The following is a 23,422-nucleotide window of genomic DNA, read 5'->3' on the forward strand; positions in this document are numbered from 1 at the left end:
ACACTCTGTGGAAAACAAATGAATCTGCAATGGTCATGAGAGAACAAATGCTAATATTTGCCATCAATACTTGACTTGATCCAAAAGGATACATCAATACCTGCTCTCAATAAGTGAGGGTGTCTGCATGATTTCACACTCATCTGCCCTCAGCTGGCTAGAACTAGACAACCAGTCACCACACCCAAGGCATTTGGGTCTCCTTATTAGTTTCAAAAAATTGAGATGCTGATTAATTCTACTTGCCTTAAAGTACCTTTACTAAAATGCCTTAAAACCTGTTATTAACGTAAGCTTTCTCTGTAATCAGTGGAGAAATAGCACTTTCTGCATTATTCTTTTTCTTGTCATTAGCTAGACAGCAAGTCTAGAGGCTAAATTTCATCCCTACACTGAGTTAGATCTAAGTGGATGATGAAAACAGTTCTCCAATGCAAAAACTTTAGGTTCATGTTTTATTATGTTGTTTTTTCTTATAACTTCTTTTTTCTTCTTCTTCTTTTTTTAAGACAGATTTAATTCCCATTCCTATAAGAGTAGGAAAAAATTCAAATATCTTAAAAATTGAACCCATTGCCTCTTGTCCTGTCAGAAGCCACTGGGGAGAAGATGCCAACACCCACCTCACCACAGCCTCCTTTCAGGTAGCTGTAGAGAGCATTAAGGTCCCTTCTCCACCTCCTCCAGGCTGAACAGTCCCAGCTCATTCAGCCTCTCCTCAGATCCTTCAGCCTCTAACCACCATCTGTGAACAAGAATGTGAAGTACTCCAAAGCATGACTTGCAGATCACTGTCAATTGTAAGCTGGTACTATCATTAGATTCACTCAAATATTGTCATATCCAAGTACAGTGGTGCAGCCTTCCAAGTCTTCAGCTTTCTGGAGTGATGAAGGGGGAGGCTTAAAGCTTCACTAGGAACCATAAAGGTAGAATCTGTAAGTTACCTTTCACTGTAGATACATCACCTTCACAGACAGAAAAAAAAAAAAAAAAAAAAAAAAAGGCTTCTCTCATTTGTGCTCCTAGTCAAGAACTTTGCAGTGAAATACACCAATGGTGCCATTTGGGCATAACAGCTTTTAGAAAACCAGACATGTAGCATCAATTTTAGCATTATTAGTTTTCTTCCATACCTTTCTCTTTACAGGTCCACTGGTATAGTTACATGCTGCCTTGATTCTTCTATTTACTTTCAAACATATATCACCCTGTGAAGTGGATGCTGGCAGCTGAGGCATCCATTTTCTAGGCATTACTCTACCAAGATCAACAAAATAGTCAGTTGGTTATATCACTAAACTAAACATCATATATTAAATCTACACACTGCAACGTGAAAAGAATGAATGTGCCTTTTACACCTTCATTAGTGCTAGCATCCTCATTCCACTTAAACATAATACGCATGGATGCATATATAAAATAAATGAGTATTTATATACTGGAGTATTTGTATAAACAGAGAAGCCTGCGGGACCACAGCAAGTTCCCCAATTACAAGTCAGCCACAGCTTTGAGATGTGGTTATTGGCTGCAATCAAACAGCAAAAAAATATTTCTTTTGGATTTTGATTTCATTGAAAGCTTTAAAAATACATTGGGGTCTTAAAAAAAAAAAAAAAAAAAAAAAAAAAAAAAAAAAAAAGAGGGATTATATAATTTGTACAGAGTTTTGTAATCAACAGAACTCCACAGCATTATTATTTTTAGTAATGAAAAAAAAAATTTAAACGAAGGAAATATATTAGTCCAAATGTGTTTTTAGCTGAACATAGAAATAATCTATATATACCCTTCTACTTAAAGGAATTCAGATTGTTTTATTCCTTTTGAAGAATAGCATGGATGCATTTGCTCATCCTGACATGTTCACTGTGTCAAAAGAATTGCTCAGAACGATGTCAGCATGTTTCATAAATTGTCAGCTCTCTTGCTCTCCTATCATACACTCGATATTCAAATGAAGAATGCTAAAACAATACTATGAAATTTGTACTGTTAGGTGTTGGTTTCTTAAAATTTATTTAGCTTAGAATTCCCCACAAATTTTAAATGCCCAGCAATATTCCATACACAGGACTTGATGATGTCCTATTGAATGGATATATTAATTATATTCTCAGCTTTCAAGAAATTTATCTCTTACTTTTTTCTTATTGAAACTCCTTGCATAGTCACATCATTTCAAGCATAGTGAAAGTTACAGTATCTATCAGCAATAAAGAAAGACACTGCAAAATATGTTTAAGGTACACTTCACATTGATTTATGTGATCCGTGCAGTTCTGGAGCTATGAGACTTTTGCTTTGAATGCACTGCAGTTTTACACTCCTAGTACTCTCTCTGGGACTGATCCAAATCCCACTTCTTCAGTGAGCTTTGGATCAGATCTAGATGTGCAGAGCTCAGAAGTAATTTTTATTCTCTGGATGGAGTGCAGATCACTATATAGAAAATAAACACTGTATGCTCTCTCCTGTGGAAAATAGCTATTTTTTCTTTCTTGTTTTGCTCTTTTCTTAAGTTAAATGTAGGTCATGCAGACTGAAGGTATATGGTTGCTCTTTACGGATAGAGAAATTTAACACTTCTACAGGGCATGAGACCAAACACTGAGCAACTGTAATCACTTGAGAAATGTAATAGCTGTGTGCTGTGTCTTATGGCTATTATGAAATGGAACTTATACCTAAAAATGAGGAAAACAGTTAGCTTTCTCCATTTGTGGAGCTATGCCACAGTTATGACATAATTCATAGCCAGACAGAAAGTTCCAGTTGTATCCATAGACATTTCATAACTCAGTGTAGTGGAAAACTGATATTGAAGAAAGATTTTTGCCAAGTAGAGTTATTCATACACAAGCTTCCTTCTCATGACAGCTTCCCCACTGTACTGCAGAGTGATGCTGGAACTCTGCCTTGGGACTAGCACATTTTACACCCACATTGAAAGTTTATGTCCTGAGATGAGGTGCTTCTAGTCCCCTGTGCTCTCCTTCTTATTCTTTACTATCTTATTACCCTGCAGTTCTGTATGGAGAATTTTCTAGTTGTTTTTCTACAATAAGTTCATAAATGGTGGATCTTCAGAATATTTCCTCTGTGATTGCAAGAATTTAATGATCATCTGGGGCTTGGGTGCATTTTTCAACTTCCCTTATTACTTAAGCAGCTGCAGTTATCAGCAGAGAAAATAATTTGGACCATCCATTTTTCCTTCCAGGAGCAGAAAAATGAAAAAAGGAGAAAAGAATGAAATAGGAAAATACTAATGAGCAGACTCCTTACTTCTTGATGCTAAAAGCAACAATGTAAAAGACAAAAAAACCAACCAACCAAAAGCCCCACAGCTCAATCCCAATGCAAACAGGACTTGCTGCTGGTATGTATATCCAGAAAATCTTGCAGAGACTTTTCTCAGTATAAGAACACTGGCAATCATGACAACCATGTATCTTGTATACAGTGGAGGCATTTATCTTTACCTTTGGCTTAATTGTCTGTCCTCAGAAATTTCAGATGGCTTAGTAATCTCTGAATTCCCCGCAACTGCAGTGTCACCCTTTGTGACACAACATATAGAATAATGTAATATTAATCAGAAGAGTATGCCTGAGGTAGCTTTTCTATTATACCAAAAATGCTACATAAAAATACCCTTGAAGTTTTCTCAAAAACTGCATCATTCTATTGGTGCTACTCAGAGCACACCTAACCCAAACCTTATAAACCAAAAGGGTGTAGCAGTTCATAAATGGAAAGTTGGCAGGGCTGCTGTAAGCCTTCTGACATGCACCCCAAGAAATTATTGCAGGCAGAGTCCCTTTCCTGCCCTTCTTGCCCACCCTGGAATTCAAGAGGTATCTCTTGAGTCAGAAGACCAAAATGTCAACGTTTAGACAAGATTTCTGACTGCTTTGAAAGGGTTTTTTGATCCTCTGGAATCCTTCAAGGATGACCACAGCCAAATATGCAAAAGAAGCTTATTTCTAGAAAGTTGCTTCTTGGCTGGGTTCAGACATGCTGGGCAAAGGCACTGGGACACAGTGAGAGGGGCAGCACTCTGGGGAAGGGGCTGGTGACAGCCCATGGACAGGGCTGTGACCCAGAGTGCTGTCCCACAGTGGCCACTGAGGGGTGCAGGGGACAATAACCCCCTTTGGACAAGGGGGAGAGGTTGCCAGGCAAGTGTGCTGGGACAAGGAAGGTTCACAGATGAGCAGAGGCTGAAGAACCCAGGGCTCTGTGGCACCCTGAAAGCAGGTCTGTAAACGTGGGTGACACAAACACAACAGCAAGACTGCTCTTCATTTTTATCACTTACATATTTTGTAGTGTTTTGGTAGGCCTGTGATTGATTTATGGGAATACTAGATACCTTAAAATTATGCTTCATAACTAGAAGATTTTAGCTTTAGTCAAGTAGAAAGGGTTGTCAAAGAAGGAAGAATGAACAGGAGGATGGAAGACTGTGAAGTCATGGGAGCAGTTCATGTATTTCTTCCTGTAGGCAGAGATGGCCTCACAGTTCATCTTCAGAGACTGAAAGGTAGCCATGGAAGAAAAGCATCATGTCTACCAAGGAGAACTCATCAGCCCAAACACAGGGTGGTAAATATGTGCCTCTCAGTGCTCTATCAATGCTGCTGTATGCTCAAGACTGGGCAAAGGATTTGTCCTGAGTCTGTGTGCCTCCAGCTCTGAACTCCTGCTTATGCCAAGCTTCCCATCTGCAAACACCACAAGATCTTTGCAATCTTTCTTCTAAACCTTAGACATTATTGGCACTTAACAATATGGCCAACCCTGGTATCTTAAAATCTACAAAGTTTCAAGGCTAACATTTTTCCTTTCCTGAGGTCCTAAAAACTGAAGCAGAGATACATACAACTTCTACAGAACATTCTTTTTTTTTTTTAACTTCATAGTTCAAGAATATTAATATGCAAATAATTAATAATTTAACAAGTATTGTTTAGGAAAAAATATGAAATATAATATATTCAATGATACATAATTATATATTTCACCATTTATGGTGATTATTTTTACAGATTCTAGTTATTATTACAATAGTTTAAATTAGACACGAGTCAGACCACAGAGACTCAGCTCAGTGCTTTATTATTTAAATATGGCATGTGTCATATTACTGTTAGCACGAGATGCCATTTCACAAAATTAGGAATTACTTACAGTCACAGTACCAAGAAGCTCCGTATACAAGTCTGTTAGTACAGCAAAATGTACAACTGCATAGCAATTAAGATACGCTGGCAGTCTTGGATTGAAGGGAACTTCTTTCCCAGTGATCTGTATAAAGCAAAACAGATAATATCCTTCAATAATTACTTTTTACGGTTTGTTATTCCTTACTATACTTAATACTTAAAAACACAAAAGAGATCAAGAGACATAGATAATTTGCTATCAAATTTATGTACAATCTAGTTTGAGATGGAGTTTAACTATCTCTGTGTGTGCTTCCGTTCACAGCTCCATAAAACATACTCCATAGAACAATTTTGAAAATCTCTTTAGGAAATGAATAATGAAAAGATAAATTAAAAAAAATTTTTTTCCTTCAAATAAAAAGAAAAAAAACCCACAGTTAAAGCATTCATTTCCTTCAGTTTCTGTTCCCATTTCATCTTTCTCTATGCTTTATGACTGCTAATTTGCTAATTTAAAATAACATGTGTAGAGTTTTTAACATTGATCCAGTAGCATTAAGAGGTCCAACTAAATTATACAAAATTGAAAGCCTGTGCATGTTCTATTTACCACTGGGATTTCCTCAGGAAGGCCAAGTCTAGGTTTGCCTGGTCCCCAGCCTGGCCCTTTGAATATGACAGAAAGCTTATTGCAGAATCCAGGTGTGGCCCAAAATGTGTTCCAAATATGAGCCAAGGGACGTAACTGAAAAAAGAACAAGTAATTTTTCATTGTTAGTAACATAAAATTTAATAAAAATATATATTTTATTCATTTTTTAGCTCTCAAGTAAATAACTTTTGAAGTCGGTAAAGAGAATAAATCAATAATAGATTATAACAGTCAGAAGTTCAGAAAATCTGACTGAAATTGGTTGGTGCCATATGAAGACCTTGGTTTACAAGAATAACAATGACTTCTGCCCAAAGGAAAATCTTTCCCTCCTGTAATCAATCCAGAGTATTTAATAGTATATTATATAGCTATATTTATGGTAGTTTTAAACTAGTAGTTGGTTACTGGGACGTTGACATGAGATACTCTCAATAACTAAATTATTTAGTTTCTGACTGGAAAGGATATAGTTGCACAGGCTGTGGCCATCCTTCCAGCTGCCAGCCCAGACACCCCTGCAGTAGAATTCCTCATTCTTTGAGATGCCTCTCTGGGTGAAAAGTCATGAAAAACAAACAGGGACTTCAATACTTCTCAGTCACTAAGGTTTTTACAGAGGATTTTTATCCATCTTAAGGGAAGCCTGGGCCAATAAATCTAAGCACCACCACACCAAGTAATTTTTCATTTTTCCTTGTTCCTTTTCCTACTTCTCCTCTCCTCTCCTCTCTTCTATTGAAAATCCAAATATTCAACTTGTTCTGGAGGTTTTGCTGAAACCATGATGGCTGCTATATAATGCTGTCAAAAATGTTCTGGACTGCCCTGAATAGCAAATATGCAGAAAAAATTAGTCTATGGGATTATTTATGAAATAGCAGTATCTAGAAAATACAAACAGCAGACAAAATACTTTTGTCTGTGTTTTGCTGTATATTATTTTGCGTATGGCAAAATGGACATTGTTCAACCCAAGGACTATTTAATCACAGTTGTAATTAGTTAATATTTTACTGTATTGTCTTTTCATGACTACAAGCTTTGCATATGCTCAGTGCTGTGAGTAGAAACAATTGCTTTGTAAAACAATGCTGAAGAAATTGTAGATAGTTTTAACTGACTGTGCAGCAATGCAAGGATGGCCTCAACTGTGGCCAAGAGAGGAGTTTCCTCTGAACAGGAGTGCCTGTTGAAGATACCAAAGTCAGGGATATAAACTATAGCACCTGGAGCATGATGGGATCAAATGAATTTACTGGATGTGTTAAGCCGTATACAACTTTTGCATCTTCTGCTTCAAATGTTCCTGATGGAAGAAGACAAAAAAAAAGAACAATTAACAGTCAAATTCAAAGGTACACATAATCTTGCCACACTAAGTAAATATGAGAGAGAACACCTTCCTGTTTACTTACCAAATATCCTGTCCCAGATAATGAGTGTGCCACCATAATTTTTGTCAATGCAGTAAGGATTTCTTCCTACAATAAAATTGTGGATGAGACCAATAATTGCATATATAAGAATACATGCAAATGAATTATGAAAGGAAAATTTAAGCATTAGCAGCAATTTGTAATCTAAAAAATAATCTTAGAAGGTAGCTAATCCACTACTTCTTATTACTCTATAAAATTTTATTTTCCTTTCTAGGCTCATTGCTCTCTTTCTACTTAGATCCATTCAAATCAAATGGGTCATACCACAAAATTCTGTGGAAAAAAAAAAGTTTCATTTGAAGAGTAAACCCAGTTCAAAATATAAAGGCAATATGAAAAGCAAACAAAAATAATTTCACCAGTTTATACCTAATATACACCAATACATTTATGTACAATCATTTCATTAATGGCTTACAGCTGTCTCTATCATCTCAGCCTTCTATGTTTGACCTTGCCTTCATTATAAATTTCAGTGTGAGGAAAACTGATCCTTCTATCTGTTTTCTAGAGAATGGATTTATATAAAAACTGTCCTATCAAAAGTTTGAGCAAATAAACTTTGATTACACATCCCCAGGTCTGAAGCAACGGTGCAACACTCAATCAACTCTGGAATGACTACTTAATTCCAATCAGGATCAGAGGATTAGTTTGGATTTACAGCAGAGCAAATAAGAGCAGAGTGTTTCCCTCCAGGATTACCAGCACTTGTGAAAATTTTAAGGATTAGACACTTACAGCACCACAGTCTTTTCAAAAAGTCTTCACAGTGCCATAAACACTTTGTACATTAAAGAAATAGTAAACAGTCAGTGTTGATCTCCTTGAGGGCAGAAAGGCTCTATAGAGAGACCTGGACAGTCTGGATCAATGGGCAGAGGCCAATTGTATGAGGTTCAACAAGGCCAAGCACTGGATCCTTCACTTGGGTCAAAACAGCCCCATGCAATGCTACAGGCTTGGGGAAGAATGGTTGGAAATCTGCCAGGCAGAAAAGGGCCTGGGGGTGTTGATTGACACCATGCTGAATATGAACCAGCTGTGTGCCCAGGTGGCCAAGAAGGTCAACAGCATCCTGGCTTGTATCAGACAAAGTGTGGCCAGCCAGAGATTGTCCCCCTGTGCTTGAGTACACGGCACCTCGAGTTCTGGGTTCAGTTCTGGGCCTTTCACTACAAGAAGGACATTGAGGTGTTGAAGCATGTCCAGAGAAAGGCAACAAAGGTCTAGAAGGGTCTAGAGCACGAATCTCACAGGGAGCAGCTGAGGGAACTGGGGTTGTTTAGCCTGGAGAAAAGGAGGCTGAGGGGAGACCTTATTGCTCTCTAAAACTACATGAAACGAGGCTGTAACCAGCTGAGGATTGGGCCCCCTAGTAACAAGAGGTAGGATGAGAAAATAGACTCAAGTTGTGCCAGGGGAGGTTTAGACTGGATATTAGACAAACATTCTTCTCTGAAAGGCTTATCAAACACTGGGAAAAGCTGCCCAGGGAGGTGCTTGAATCACCATCCTTGGAGGTGTGTACAAGATGTGCTTAGGGACACAGTTTAGCACTGAACTTGTTAGAGTTGGGTCAGTGGTTGGACTCAATTATTTTTTCAGAGTGATTCTGTGATTTGGGTCTGTTTCAAATTATTTTGTTCTTCCAGCCCGCTATTACTTCTCTTGTTTGTTATCTCTGCACATTGAACGAGCCAAGGGCAGTTATCAAATCCACTTCTATTCCTCAGATATGTTAATGACATTTTCATGAGCTATTAATCCACTTTTCATGTGCACTACAGTCTTGAATGATTTGAATACTGATGAAAATCATCAGTATGAAGTGAGATTTTTCAGTAATTCAGACAGATGAGACTCAATTCCTCTAAAACATTTAACAGTTCTTCTAAAAGCTAACCATGTTTTTTTGCACATTCAGTGCTTTAAATTCAAATGCAAAAGCATTTGTGAGTGATTGGCAAAGTGATGATGCTTTAAGTCAGGGAAGAATAAGGTATTTTTCTATTACCGTTCATGTTTACAAACACTGAGCGATTTTTCTCGAAGTCTTAAAATTATTTAATGATATCCGGACGTAATTTCTGCTTAATAATAAATCTTAAATGAAAAAAAATAGAAGTCTTATTTAGATTATATTCAAGTTTTTTAAAATCCTGTGAAGTTTCTAACTGAACCAAAAATAATTCTGTCATACGAATTTTACAATACAATTTTAGTACTTTACTATTAATACACAAATAGTGACCATGAGAAAAAACATGCTGAAAAATAAGAGGTCACACTTTTAGCTTACCATGGTGAACTCTGTGATGACTGGGAGTATTAAGAATCCACTCCAAAGGCCCAAGGTTTGTGATAACCTTAAAGAAAAGTAATGTTTCAAGGAATTTGGAAATACTGTTTAAAAATCAAGAAGAAGGAGGGAAAAGAGAGGGAGAAAATGCATAATGTTTATTTTAAGGACATCTGCATAAAGTCAAGAATGCAAATTTTTTACCCTAAACACTTCACTGTATTACTGTCACAAGACCTTTCATGAAAAAAAAGTGAAATTCACTAAAACACGTTATAAATTAAATTTCTTTTTGATACAGCAGCACATTTTCTGCTTATATTTATTATCAGCTCATTATTACATACAGATCATTTCACTCACATATTTTTTTTTCATATTCATTAGCACTGCTTGGGATCCAGTTCTTTAGCCAGCGCCAAACCAGAAAAAACTATTCCTTCCTCCTTCAGCACCTTTGACAGCTTGTGCCTTCTACCAATACCCTTTTTTACCCCAGCACATGGGCAGTAACACAACAAACCTGATTAGGGAACTGATGCAAGTTAAGACTAATTTTGGTTTGGTTTTCTAAATTAGTGAACTGGATCAGTTCATGAATCTTCCACAACACACACTCATAAATACATTTATATGTGTTGGAGGCATGACAAGGAAGTACACCAGGATAACTCAAAGTGGAGCTGTGATCCAGGGCAATGATTCAACAGTACAGAAAATACACCCTTGATCATTTTTCAGACCAAAAATGACAGAAATTGTTGATTGCCATAAACTAACAAGTCAGGCTTTGTGATAAAATTTTGATAAATAAATTTTGTAACAGCAAGCTTTATGTTAAAGTAGCTGCTCTCCCATATTATGGAGCCAGAGGAAAGGCAGAATTAACAGAATTAATTTTGCAATCATTACTTAATCAAAACCACAAATTGTTAATCACAGATAGATGGCATCACTGGATGGTCAGAAGGATGATATATAGGATGACCCTTCTATTTTAGGATATGTTCTGTTCAAGTATATCCTAAAATGGTATCTATTCACTTTGTCATATTGTGATCATGGTGTCTTGCAATTAAAAGAGGGGGGGAAAAAGAAGCTAAATAAAAACACTTAGACCCTAAGAAACAAAATACAGAAACTATCACTTTGTCTTTTACATAATTTAATTAGTAAATTTAGTACTCGTGCTTTAGAAAGGAGTGATCTGTGATATAATAATATATTATTGGCAGGGAGGCAGCCATTACTCATGAGAGCAGACCCATTCATCTAAATAACTAAACATACAAGGATTTTTATTTGAGGTTTACAGAAAGAAGTCCAAAAATATGGCATTTTCACTTCTTCCTAAAACCACACTTGTGCAAGTGAAAGTAGATCTCAACATAAAAAGTAGACACAGGACATTTTTCAGATTTAAGTCCTTATCAATAAAGTAAAAATCACCAAAGGAAAATTATTCTATGATACTTACTAGGCTACATAGACCTATTGCATCATTAAAGGAGTACAGAAATAAGCAGACTCTTCATATAGAGAGAACTACAAAATTTGGAGCATCAGTCTCAAGAACCTGCATACACTTCACTGGGAAAGCAGTGGGACAACTTTTTTGGTTTTGCTTAATTCAGGAGCCAAGGACAACAGAAGTAGGATCATTTGTTTTCCTCAGTTGTCCTTCAAAATAAGTTCAAGCCTGAAAAGACCACCTAAAGGTGAGAAACAATTCATCCTTCATGCCAGCTCCATTTCCCAACTCTCTCAAGCAGGAAGTCCCCCAGTTTTAAGCTACATGAGATGTGCCCACTAAATTAATTTAATCTGAGTCAAATGACTTTGAACTGCATCCCAGCACCTAAAAGGGCAGTGATTTATCTATTAGATCACACCTAGCTTTTATACCCTTAGTTTACATATATTTTTAGCTTAGTATTTTAAAAATTTCTGTGAAAATAAATGAAATCCATAAGAGGTAAGCTGGACATCACTAAGGAATAGAGATCTTCACTTTTAGCCTACAGGCAGAGAGAACAAAGTTTGCTCAGAATGAATGCTCTCAAGACTTCAATGTCCAGCTGATTAAATTAGTACTTTAAAATTAAAATTCATTCTTCTGAAAGTCTATATAATACATCCATATGCCAAAGTAGACCTTTGTGTCTTGGGGCTCTCTAAGAACCTAAGGAATTTATACAAAATTTAAAATAATTACTTCTGACAGATTCTAGAGAAAGTATTTTCTTCAGAAAATGAAATCTCATTCTTTGGGTGATGACATTTAAAAATCTACTGAAATATCTTTGCAGTATCATTAGTGATAGATGTCTGAGCCTACTTCAATTCATTATTCAGCCATTGCAAAGAAATGCTTGCCACACACTGATGGAAATATCTGAGATAACAACTATAACCACAGGGCTTGTAAACTCAAAGGTGGTACAGAACTCAGTAACTGTCAAATGCAAAGGCAGCATGCTGAAATTATCAATCCATAAATTATGACTTTGGTTTGAAATACATAAAAATATTTTTTCACCAGATTTTCAAAATGGTACAGGGCACTACTTCTAGAAGCTTCCTTTGCTATCAGTAAGTTGACTTCTACATATTTGACTGGTAACAAAATGTAAGATGGTATAACTACAGTCCATATTCAAAACAATGCCAAACAGGCAATGGAGGAGAGAAAGGCAAGGGCAGGTACTCCACCTACCCATCTCCATTTCAGCTCTCAGTCTACCCTGATTTCTGTGCCTTCACTGTGTTTAGACATTTTCCATAAAGAATAGCAATTGCACAGAAGCTGGTAAGTGTTCATGGTAGCAGAAATCAGGCTTACACTGTCATTGCAAGCACTCACCAAAGCCTACTATGCCTCAATCATTCAAAAGAGCAAAGTATTTTCAGCTTTAGATAGCTTTGTATTCAAAACAGCCTTATAGAATAACAATTATCACAATATCATTGCAGAGAAAAAAAAAACATTTTAAAAATTTTAAGAAAATGTAATAATATCACAACAGTTCAGGTTTTGTGGCTTGAGATCAGGATTTTCGTTAAAAACAAAAGTTTTCTGCTACTATAAAATATGGGGGGTTTTTTTCTTTTTTTTTTTTTTTTTAAACAAGCAACATATTGCATCTATTACTGTACTTGGGTATCACTAAGTAATAAAGCAGAATTACTGACAACACTTCAAGCCATTCCAAGAGCAGTTCAATAAATAAAGCAGGCTAAAAGCTGCATGCTTAGTAGGGCTTCCATACATTCTGGAACAAAACATTCTGGAAGTGAAATCTTCATATATAACGAGAACTAAATGTTTTTCCCTTTAATAGTAGTTCTTAAATAAAGATGTTTCCTCTGTGACAGCAATCCCTAGCCTAAAGGAAAAGAATGCTATGCAATATCTCCTGCGGTATGTAAGCACCTCCGTTTGCGGTCTCCGAGTTTGTCAGCACCAAGGGAAATCTTTATTGCCTGGTACCTGCACCACTTCAATGTAGTTCTTGTTTAAATAATGAGAAAAAATCGTGACATGAAATCCAAGGGAAACTTTACATCTTGTGTAACAACTCCTCCTGTCACCACTAAAACATGAATCTTTACTTAACTCTGTTTCAACATGAACGCTAGGAAGGAATGTCAACTGAGTCGAGCAGGCAATGTTACAGTAAAACCATTTGTACGTATTTTTTTCTTTTTTTTTTTTTCTTTGAGTATAGGAAAAGCATTACGTTCAATATCATAGTGTTACTGAACTACAGGACAGGAGAGGGTAAATTCATCCCTGGAGCATCACTAAAGGAACATTCTGAACGTAACTTTAGGGTTCCGGTTAGACTAGTTGGTCATAAAGTACATATTATTATTGATTTCCTCAACAAAAATCAAGATAAGATTGTTATTCCTGGTATATGAATCTGTATCTCAGGCAGCCTGCTGAGGAGATTTAAAAATAAGACCTCAATTACATTTCCCAGTAGAGCGGCTGTGTTAATTCAGGACAACACACCCATGTATTTATACAGATGGCCCTGGTGATCAGATTTGCCATATGAAATCTCTACAGGGAAGCTAGGGAAAGGCAGAACTCCTAGGATATGTTCTTGTCTGCCAGTTTCACACTTTGAAATCCTCAGCAAACCTTGATTTATACAGCGCCAACTGTTTTCCTATCTGATTAGGCAGTTTTCTACTCCAGTAAGCATGTAAAATGGATGTAGCCAAATTTCCACACTGAGAAGAGAAAAACCAATATTTATAGTTTAGAAGTAAAACAAGCGAGAGGAATCAGGCCTGTTGGGATCATAAAGAGTTTCATAGGGGGTGAATTTCTGATAAACCTGGATTGTAGGAAAGGGAGGTGAAAGCCTAGTTTTAATGGATAGCCTGGTTTAGGTCATATTTATATAATAAACACAGAGACTTAAGGAATGTGTTTATAATAAATTATCTTGAAGGCAGGCTGTTGTCACTTTTCATTGTTTTACACCTCAACTGGGATGTAAGGTTTGAATCAAATTGGCATCTTTAGCACTCTGAATAAGTGAATGAATTTTTTTTTTAATTTTCTTTAAAAGTTGAAGTAAGCCTTGTGGGAAAGATGACCACATATAGGAAGTTTCAATCAATTTGTCTGCTAAAAATGAGACAAAACCTACAGTAAGTGGCCATTTTGATTGCAGCATTATAAATAGCAGAGCATGAAGAAAGTCACTTTTTTAGTCATATATCAAGTTAAGCATTTCAAACAAACTCCAGGAGAAAAATTGCTATACAATTTCAGTATTTTTCATCAGCTTGACAAATACAATGATGGCAATTGCAGTGAAAAGAACCCAGAAAGAAATACATCAGTATGCCAGTCCTGAAACACACTAAAATGTAGCCAGGTCTAGCTCTTCACTTTTGTCTTTAAATGGATCAAAATAAAGCCAGCATCATATACTTTAAGCTCTTAAAAAATTAGAGTCTTTTCAAATTCTCTTTCAAATTTGAATTTAAATGGATTCTCAATAAGTGCAGGCTATGAGAAAACCTCAAGATTATTACATCCAACAAGTTGAGGTACAAACGTAAGTTGTTGGGATTTTTTTTGTTTTGGAAGAGCAGTATCTCTAATTTATCTCCACATTAATGGGGTACTTATTTGTTATTATACTAACTTTATTTGGTCAATAAGTTGTTTAGGTTGTTTTGCAGGATGCAGAAGCTACTGAAATGTGCTGCATCTTGAATATCTCATTTTACTTTTATCTTGATAATTCTCCAGAGAAGGAATAGACTCAAGTGGCCTCAATAAATACCTTGAATTATGGTTTTACGGTTTCTGCAGGCAGATTAGCAATAGTCAGGCCCACTGCTCCCAGAGGAAACATTTCCCAGCTGCCTCTTGCAAGAAGAGTCATTGGTGCAAGGACCAGAAACCAACACTCAAACTCAGGGATTTAATGATTAGGATTGAAACTCAAGCTCCTTATTATGTCCTTGTCCCATAACCATTTCATTTCTGGCCTCACCAGTGCCTGGATTCAACAGGGAAAAGGAAGAGTTCTTCTGCCTGCATTATTGCCCATCAAACAGAAATCTCCAACAAAAGCCAATTACTGTGGAGCAGGGGCTTTCTGAATAAACAAGATCACTACTCCTGTGCTCCATGACAGACTTGGAACTCTGGGATGCAGAACACCAGTCAGTAAACTTAAATTATTTCCATATTTTTAAGTCCCTTTCTATTCTGCAGGTCAGTTGAAAGAGAAGCTAGTTAAGAATAAGATACCTAACTCGAGGTGTCGAGCACTTCTGGGTAGACCCAAGTGCCTACAAGTGCCAAGCAGAATTTAGGTTTAAAATAACCTCATCCTGGGGCTAGTGAGGTCAAGTTAGTACTTCTAATCCCAATTGAGGTCCTGAGTGCCAAGGAAGTAATTCTAAACCTCACCCCTCATTTTTCCTGATGAAATTGTTTTCCAGTGCAGCAGGACAGGAACTGTGTGCTCTCCTAAGAATGTTTTATTTTCTCTCTTGTTATTCTTTATATTTGAAACAAAAAGCAGAGTTATACACTTTGTATATCTAGAAAGACAATACTTTTCTCTCCTCATGGGGAGAGTGAAAAATAGAAAAATGGATCACATTTTGCAGTTACTGATAGTGTTTCCACTTAGTGATAGCAGTGTTAGCTTTGCTCTTCTCCACCCTCTGGCAACTGCAATGATGAAAAGACTTTCATCCTGTGGGTTTGTTCAGAAAATTTATAATCCAGTTAATAATTATATAATACATAATAATAATTTCTTAACTTTATTTAATTAGTAATTTGTTAATGAATCATTTTTTAATTAATAATTTTGGCAGACAGGCTGGACTGAAGCAGTGAGATCTCTCTTAATCAGAATCATATTTGAATTTTATTGACTATATAGTATATATATATCCTATCTGTACTTAAAAAGGGATTGTCTGCATGAAAGAAAGTATTTTTATGTCCCTGGTATTTATTGATTTATTTGTTCAGTGAATGCTTGAGTTGAGAGTTGGCAAGCTAAAGATGGATTTCTAAACTATAGAAGCATCAGCTCTCCAGAATGGGACCAGAACTTTCTTTTGTAAAACAAACTTTCGTTCTTCATGCAAACCCGTAATTAGTTCACTCCCCATTTCTTTTAGAAGAATTGCTTGGATCTTTGAGAAAATCCAGCTTCTAGAAGCCAGTAGCCTCTGAGACAACATGAGCTGTTTCTAGGAACTCCACTGAAATCATCTGTGTCACTGAGAGTCGTCTGGCACAATCTCAAGATTGTGTTATCAGGCAAGGAGAATGGCTGAAATCATCTCTAAATACATTCATCTTTTTGATAACTTCTAGCAAAAGTCTCATGAATAGTAAATTTTTAATCCCTTGCAGTTTGACTGGGACAGACGTGTTTCTAATTTGTAAGGGCACATCAGACAGACCCCATGCCTATTTGTGGTCATAGTGCCTGTATTACAGAAAACAAGTTTGTTCTTTTGTTAAATGAACCAATGTATTAGAATACAGAAAATCAAAGGTTTTCTTCCTGTATGCTATTTGAATTAAAAATGAGTTCCCAGAGTCAAATTCAAGAAAGAATGCAATGTCACAATTATACACTATGCATTGAATTACTGTTGATGTTTTTCCTAAAAAAAACAAAACAAACAAAACCAAAATAAAACAAACAAACAAACCCAAAACACCACCTAAGAAACCAAACCACATTTCTCATCTTGGCCAGGAAAACAGATCAGCCCACCATTTTGCAGAAATTTTCACTTTAAATTTGACTTACTACTTACTGACCTTATAGGAAGTATTCACAGTACATTAACCTAAACATAATTATATATATATATATATTATATATATATATAATTATGTTTATTACATGGCCTTGTAAATAAGGCCTCAAAATTTTTTTACCTAGTAGCAGAGCATCTCCATTTTTCATCTGCAAACTATTGAAGATTTTAGCTTATTACCCCAAGTGTCTCCAACTCCACAAAACAAACACAAAACCAAAGCTATCTGCTACCCACTGCAAACACTCAAAAGCATTATAGTCAAGTGAGTTTTGCTAAAATGCTGTTTAAATATGAAGTCTCACTTCTTGATCAAATTTCCATTTCATGTTTAAGAAATGCCTTACTAATTTGCTTCTAAATTACCGAGCAACTGGAAGTACTATAAATAAACCTTGTTACACTTGTTTAGTCCTCCATTACTTCCTTGTTTATTTAAATGAGACTACTGTACACAAATGTGCAAAAGCTAGATCCAAGAAAATGAAATAATGAGGTCTGCAAAGAAGTAGGAAACAAGTCTCAATTGTTAGGGCCTGGGAATTAACAACTGAATATCTATTGTCTAAAGATGTCACTTATTTATCTCATAGTCCTGAAGATTTTATGCCTCTTTTAACCACCACCTAACAGACTTTTGTCTCAAATAGCTTTCCCTTAAAAAGACAGCTACATCCTCTAAAGTTTCAAGAATAACTTTTGCTATTGATGTTGTAATCACAGGTATACTGGTGCTTAAAAGAAATCCTTAATTTTATGTACTTTACATAATTTTACTTGGCTATTCAATTTGCTTGCTTAATTTCCTTACTGACCCTATGCTCATACTTTGGAAAAAAAAAACAAAAACAGAGAAGACTTTTTCTGAATCTTCCTAGGCAAGAGCTGATTGATGTAAGGACTTCAGGGTTTGGCCACAACAGCTCACCTGTACTCAGGGCTGTGTATGGCTTCCTGCCAGGAACAGAATTCAAAGCTAAAGAAAGCCATAGAAATTTAGACCAGCACCAACTGCATGTAAGTGCAAAATATTATTTGGCAAATACAATACATTTCCAGAGCATGTTTCAATATTCCTAAATTACTGTTTTCTGAAAAAAACAAACAGATGCTGCCAAATTTTTTCCTATTCCTTGCCTGTTTTCATCCATGTTACTCCTGGTTAATAGCAGTGGCTCACCTTTTTCTGATCCCAGAGTTTGATGAGGTAGAAATACTTAAACAAGGAAAAAAGAGATGCTTTAAGAAACCTGACTTCCGTGACTATGGTAAAGGGCAGATTACAGTCTTGCCTTAAATTAGAAAATTAAACAGAAACTAATGCATGTCAAAGATCAAACAGGCAAGGAGTAATATGCTGCTGCAATTACAACCAACAGGGATTGATTCAGTTGATACTTTCCAAATACAATTTGACATCTCATAAAAATTACAGCTAAACCAACAGAAACTAATTTCTGTTTTTCACAGGTGTCTATCAGGTTATAAACACACCTAACTTATTGGTTGTAATAAATGCATAACGGAAGGATATAGTTTAATATGAGCCATAGACCTTCCGAATCACCTGTGAAAATAAACTGGAGTATTTCTGTCTGTCAGTAACAGTCCTGAAACATTTTGTGGCTTTTGAAAAACTAGATTTTTAGTGCTTCTTGACCAAATCATTTTTTTAATCCCCTTATAATGTAGTTGAGAATGGTCTAGTCATAGGAGCATTTCTCGCAGACCATTTAAGAGCAGACTTTGCCATCTCATTCCACTGGCCTAAACAGTATTGGACACCACCAAAAATTGTTTCCTCTTGATTTAACGAGTTTCTATCTTTATGCACAAGTAAAAGTTGTTTTCTTTAGGTTTTTTTGGGTTTGTGTTTTTTGGTTTTGTTTTGTGGGATTTTTTGTGGTCTTGTTTGTTTTTAGTTATTAAATTTAAAATTTTAAATAAACTATTATGAATTTTTTTCAATACTTTAATGTGACTCAGAGATTTTTTTCAAAATCTTTGGAAATTTTCTTATGTCACTTCAGATTGCCATGTATGCAGCACTATAATGCACAGAAGCTGTGGGGGAAAAAAAAAAAAACAAAAAAAAGTGGACTAGTGGCAGCCAAAATTCTTTTAATGGAAGAATATAGTTTAATGCATAACTTAAGTCACAAAGTCAGGTTTTCATTCTACCACACCCATCCTTTCTTTATTATTACAGAAATGCCTTTCCTATAGCAATAATCCATTCTGATTTTCCCAATAATAAATGATCTCTAGAACCAAAATAATGGTACAATTTTTACATAATTTTCATGCTGCTCTATTTACATAAAAGTCTAAAAGCTGATGCACACCAAGTACGGAGGAAATAAAGAAGTTTGAGATAGAATCAGTGGGTACTTTTGATCTTCATGAATTGGTACACTGCCTTTAAAGGAATACACGAGCCACTTGAGTTAAAATAAAACAGACAATGTCTGAGCTGCTGGTACAAAACCTGGACAAAACAAAACTACAATTTTGAAACTTACTTGACCAGTCAAAATGAGGCCATATCTTGGCTAAGGAAACCTGATACTAATTAAAAGCAACAGAAATCTAAGAAGAAACTGCATATTTCTTACCAAATGCTCCTGCATTTTAGAAGCTAACTATTAGCACTTGCACTGACAGAAGAGAAATGATGAAGCACATCTCCATAAGATGCCTAATGAAATGTACTGCCACCCTGTAAGAGCACCCACAGAAGCCACCAGAGCTGATGGGGTATGATGCATCTCAGCTCTCAGACCAAGAGCTAGAAGCAGTCACTCAGACAGAATGATGTTCTCTATATGACCTCAGGCCTGCAGCCCCAATCCTCATATGATGGGAAACTGCTGGAAATGGAGACTTTCAGAATGGATTTTCTTTATACTATAATCTGTGTAATATAATTAGAATCATTAAAAATCAAGAAGAGGATTGATAAAAAAAAAATAAAATTACAGACACCACAGCTTTAAACAGTTGAATTGTAAGAGTTTTTTTCAAAACAAAAACTCCTGGTTTTGTACAGTGATGAAGAATCATATTCATTTCACTGAAACTATTGGCTAATCTAAGCCTGTGTGCCTGCACTAGCTGCCACTATTTCATTTCCCTTCTCTTTTCTGTTACGCTCTTGCCCTTGAGAGCAAGAAATCTGCTAATACGTGGTGTAATCTTATTTCTATTTTGACATCATTTTTGACCTTACAGCGTAACTTAAAGTTATTTCAACTGAGTTCAGTTGTGCTACAAAATCAACAATCCCAACATTAAGAATAACTCCCCTTGTAAACAAAGCTAAGATTGGATCAACTGGATCAGTACAAAAGATCTATTGTTCTTCAACTGGCCCAATAATTTAATAGTAAGGAGTGCTTACCTTTTCATTGAGACTGAAATTCATCCTTGTTTAGACTAGAGACTTGGCACATTGCTCATATGCTATGAAAAGGATTTAGCTTTTTGGAGTGATGTAGGCAATTCATAAGCCTCTGAAATTCACTTCAGAAACCTTAGATGCACACTGTGGAACCAGTGCTAAAACTCAGTGAGCCATTGCTATGAAGGAGAATGTTAGAAACCTCTTAGCAAAAGAATAAATGGCTTCAGACAGCAGAGAAGATATAGGTGAGGAATATTGTATTTTTTCTTAGAGGCAAAACAGCAAAACAGGTTTGGGGTGCCCAAGGCACAGCCAAAGAAACTTTGTTGCCAAGAGTATTCTTTGGAACAATTTCTAAGTATTCAAATTTGCTCAAAACAATCTGACTGGTTTAACTCTATTGCTTGAGTTTATGCCAGTTATTGTGATACGTGTGACTTTTTGTTGTAAGACTTTCCTATTCATGTGGTGTTGCAGAGAAGCAGATATGTATTAATGATTACAGAAATGAGCCTAGCAGAAGTGAAAGCCAGAAGTTTTTTCCCTTTACTTTTTTTTTTCCCCAAGGAAGGACACAGAAAAGGGACAATAAAAACTGAAATTTAAGCAACACAAACACCTACAATAGCATATAAAGACAAAAAAAAAAAAAACAAAAAAAAAAAAAAGGGATAATAATGAAAGGATAATAATGAAAGGACTAAATGTTGCAAAGACAATTAGCCCATAGTCCACTAGGAGCTACTGAGAAATATTTTACTGACATATGACATGGGATACCTTTAAACACCTTCACTGGAGGGTGAGGGCGAAGGCAGAAGGCTGTTCAAGTAGCTGAGAAGCATTGGAATCTACTTAGTAATTGCAGTGAGTTATTTTATGTATATTTATGTAAAGTAGATATAGTACATGCACTCACAAAAACCAAATAAATAGGAGCGGTAATAAGCAAATAACCATCAGATAATAAAAGAGTGGTTTTCATCTAAGAATTACTTGCACTAAGAAAGCAATACTATCTGGCTTCAGTTGCACTCTAAATGGTGTTTAAGAAACACTGGGTTTTAGATGTTTTCCCTAAAATATTTATCTTAGAAATGAAATCAGTTTCATTATCTGCCATAAATGCTTAATAAGCAAGATCACAAAATACAGTATTAAAATAGCAAAAAGTTTTGATTCCTTGCAGTAACTTTTTTTTTCTTTTTTTTTTTTTCAATCTAATTGGGACCAACTGGCCTCATTGCTTCTTATAAACTTAGCAATATATATTCAGAAAAGGGAATAAGAACGAACAGATGTTTTTCCTTAAAGAAGTCAGACAAAGATTTTTCTTACACAATAAATCAGCTGCTTGTGGATTTCCAGGATACTGCTCCAGGCTAACTGTTTAGGTATGGCTTAAAAAACCCAGTTTACCTCTGTATGTATCCAGAACTGGTAAAGCAGATTAAACTGCAGATGAACAGCAAACACTGAAGGGGGAATGAAAAGTGCCATGGGCAAGTTGAAAATCTGGAAAACGAGAAAGAAAATATAGGTTAGAGATATGATTTTAAACTTAAGGTGATATAACCAAGTACTCTCTCAGAAACTCAAAGCACTGCACAAGATAATAGCTGCTTCTGATACCACCATAACTCAGACATTATGTAGAATAGATGATGATCACTGTGTTACTATCACATGTGCTACAGCAAATGAGACATGATCTGCTGCAAGTCTCTTCCCAAAAGCCATAATGAGCAAGAAAAAAAAAAAATCAAGAACAGAACCCAAAAATCCTGAGACTAAGATGTTTACTCTGTATATAGAGCAGACAGCTACAGCAACATATTCTTGACATGAATGGTTCACTTATAGGGGAGAATGGGAATTTTTAACTCTATAGCTTTGCCATCCAAACTCTGTACGTGAGCACCATAAGGGCATAAGGCAGCTTACTTGGCTTTCTAAGTTAATTATAAATTCTAACCCTAATTTTCTCACAGCATCTCCCTTGAAGTCCTCATATAGTGCTGAGTTCTACAGATGTGCTAGCTTGAGAATAGTTTCAGAAAATTGAAACTGAAACTTGAAAAAGACACTGGTATCTCACATACAAAGTCCCAGGAATTTCACAATTAATTAATGAACTGGCTGAGCAATAGAATAAGACTCCTATTAGAGTGTTAAAAGTCTTCTATTATGTGTTTAAAAATCAACCTGCTTTCCTCAGAAGGTGGCTTATCTTTTTTTTATTATTATTATTTCTTCTACCTGACATTGTGTTGTACAAGCTGCATTAAAAAGCTGATATTTCCCTGAAAGACAGAGATTTTCTGTAAAACAAAGAGTAGAAGAGGTATCTTCAAAACTTTAAATCTCTTTGGCACTCAGGGAAAATCTGGATAACAAATAAGAGTTTTCTCTGAAACACAGTAAAGTTATCAAAATCGATTTTTAAAGTTTCTATTGTCCTTTTCAAAAAAATCAAATCTTTGAACATCAAAGAAAGCAATCTGATAGCCACGACAGGCCTTCTGAGCCAAAAATTCCTTTAGTGTAGGTCTGCACGTACCAGTTCATGCTGATATTCCCTCAGTTTTTGTCAAAATGCCTACCTGATAGGTAACATATCATGTTGGGGCTGTGAAACAACTGCACTTCCATCCCCACGATGTGACTGATACCCTTGAGAAAGTCACCACAGCCATATCTCATTGACATGAGGCAAGGAAGAACTAAGACCCTGAATTCTCAGCTTGGTCTGCTGGCTTCAAAATCAGACAATGACTGAAGCACTGGAAAAAGAAACCTTAAGTCACTGCAGCATTCTCCTGAAAGGCTGGGAGGACTGTTATTTCAAAAAACTACATTCAAAGGCTTCATGGATCATAGTTACCCCACAGACAACACATGGGGCATTTCTGGTTGAATGTCTTGGAAGTGCTTTTCCAAGAAGTAAAGGAATTCAAAGGTGGTAGAAGGATTCTACTCTCTAGAAAGTAGCATTAGAAACTCTGAGATCCTGGAGCTTGGGGAAAATAATGTGAAGAGCTATTTTGTTTTAATCAGTCTGATCCTCAAAGGCCAAAGTGTTTATATAACATATATAGAGCATAAAAGAAGGAA

The 23,422-nt window shown here is 36.0% G+C and overlaps 1 protein-coding gene across 2 annotated transcripts in view; it reads right to left on the reverse strand.

Moving 5' to 3' along the window:
• AGMO (alkylglycerol monooxygenase) overlaps positions 1-23,422 on the reverse strand; it is a 186,397-nt gene that overhangs the window by 82,689 nt on the left and 80,286 nt on the right. For both annotated transcript variants that reach the window (XM_071735361.1, XM_071735362.1), the window contains exons 5-10: positions 21,728-21,823; positions 9,577-9,643; positions 7,251-7,316; positions 7,062-7,141; positions 5,791-5,925; positions 5,203-5,319 (exon numbers count right to left, since the gene is read on the reverse strand). In XM_071735361.1, the coding sequence (XP_071591462.1) occupies positions 5,203-5,319; positions 5,791-5,925; positions 7,062-7,141; positions 7,251-7,316; positions 9,577-9,643; positions 21,728-21,823 (561 nt within the window). The remainder of the gene's footprint in view (positions 1-5,202; positions 5,320-5,790; positions 5,926-7,061; positions 7,142-7,250; positions 7,317-9,576; positions 9,644-21,727; positions 21,824-23,422) is intronic.

The sequence above is a fragment of the Heliangelus exortis genome, chromosome 2 (genome assembly GCF_036169615.1).
Source record: "Heliangelus exortis chromosome 2, bHelExo1.hap1, whole genome shotgun sequence".
In the NCBI taxonomy this organism is placed as follows: domain Eukaryota; kingdom Metazoa; phylum Chordata; class Aves; order Apodiformes; family Trochilidae; genus Heliangelus; species Heliangelus exortis.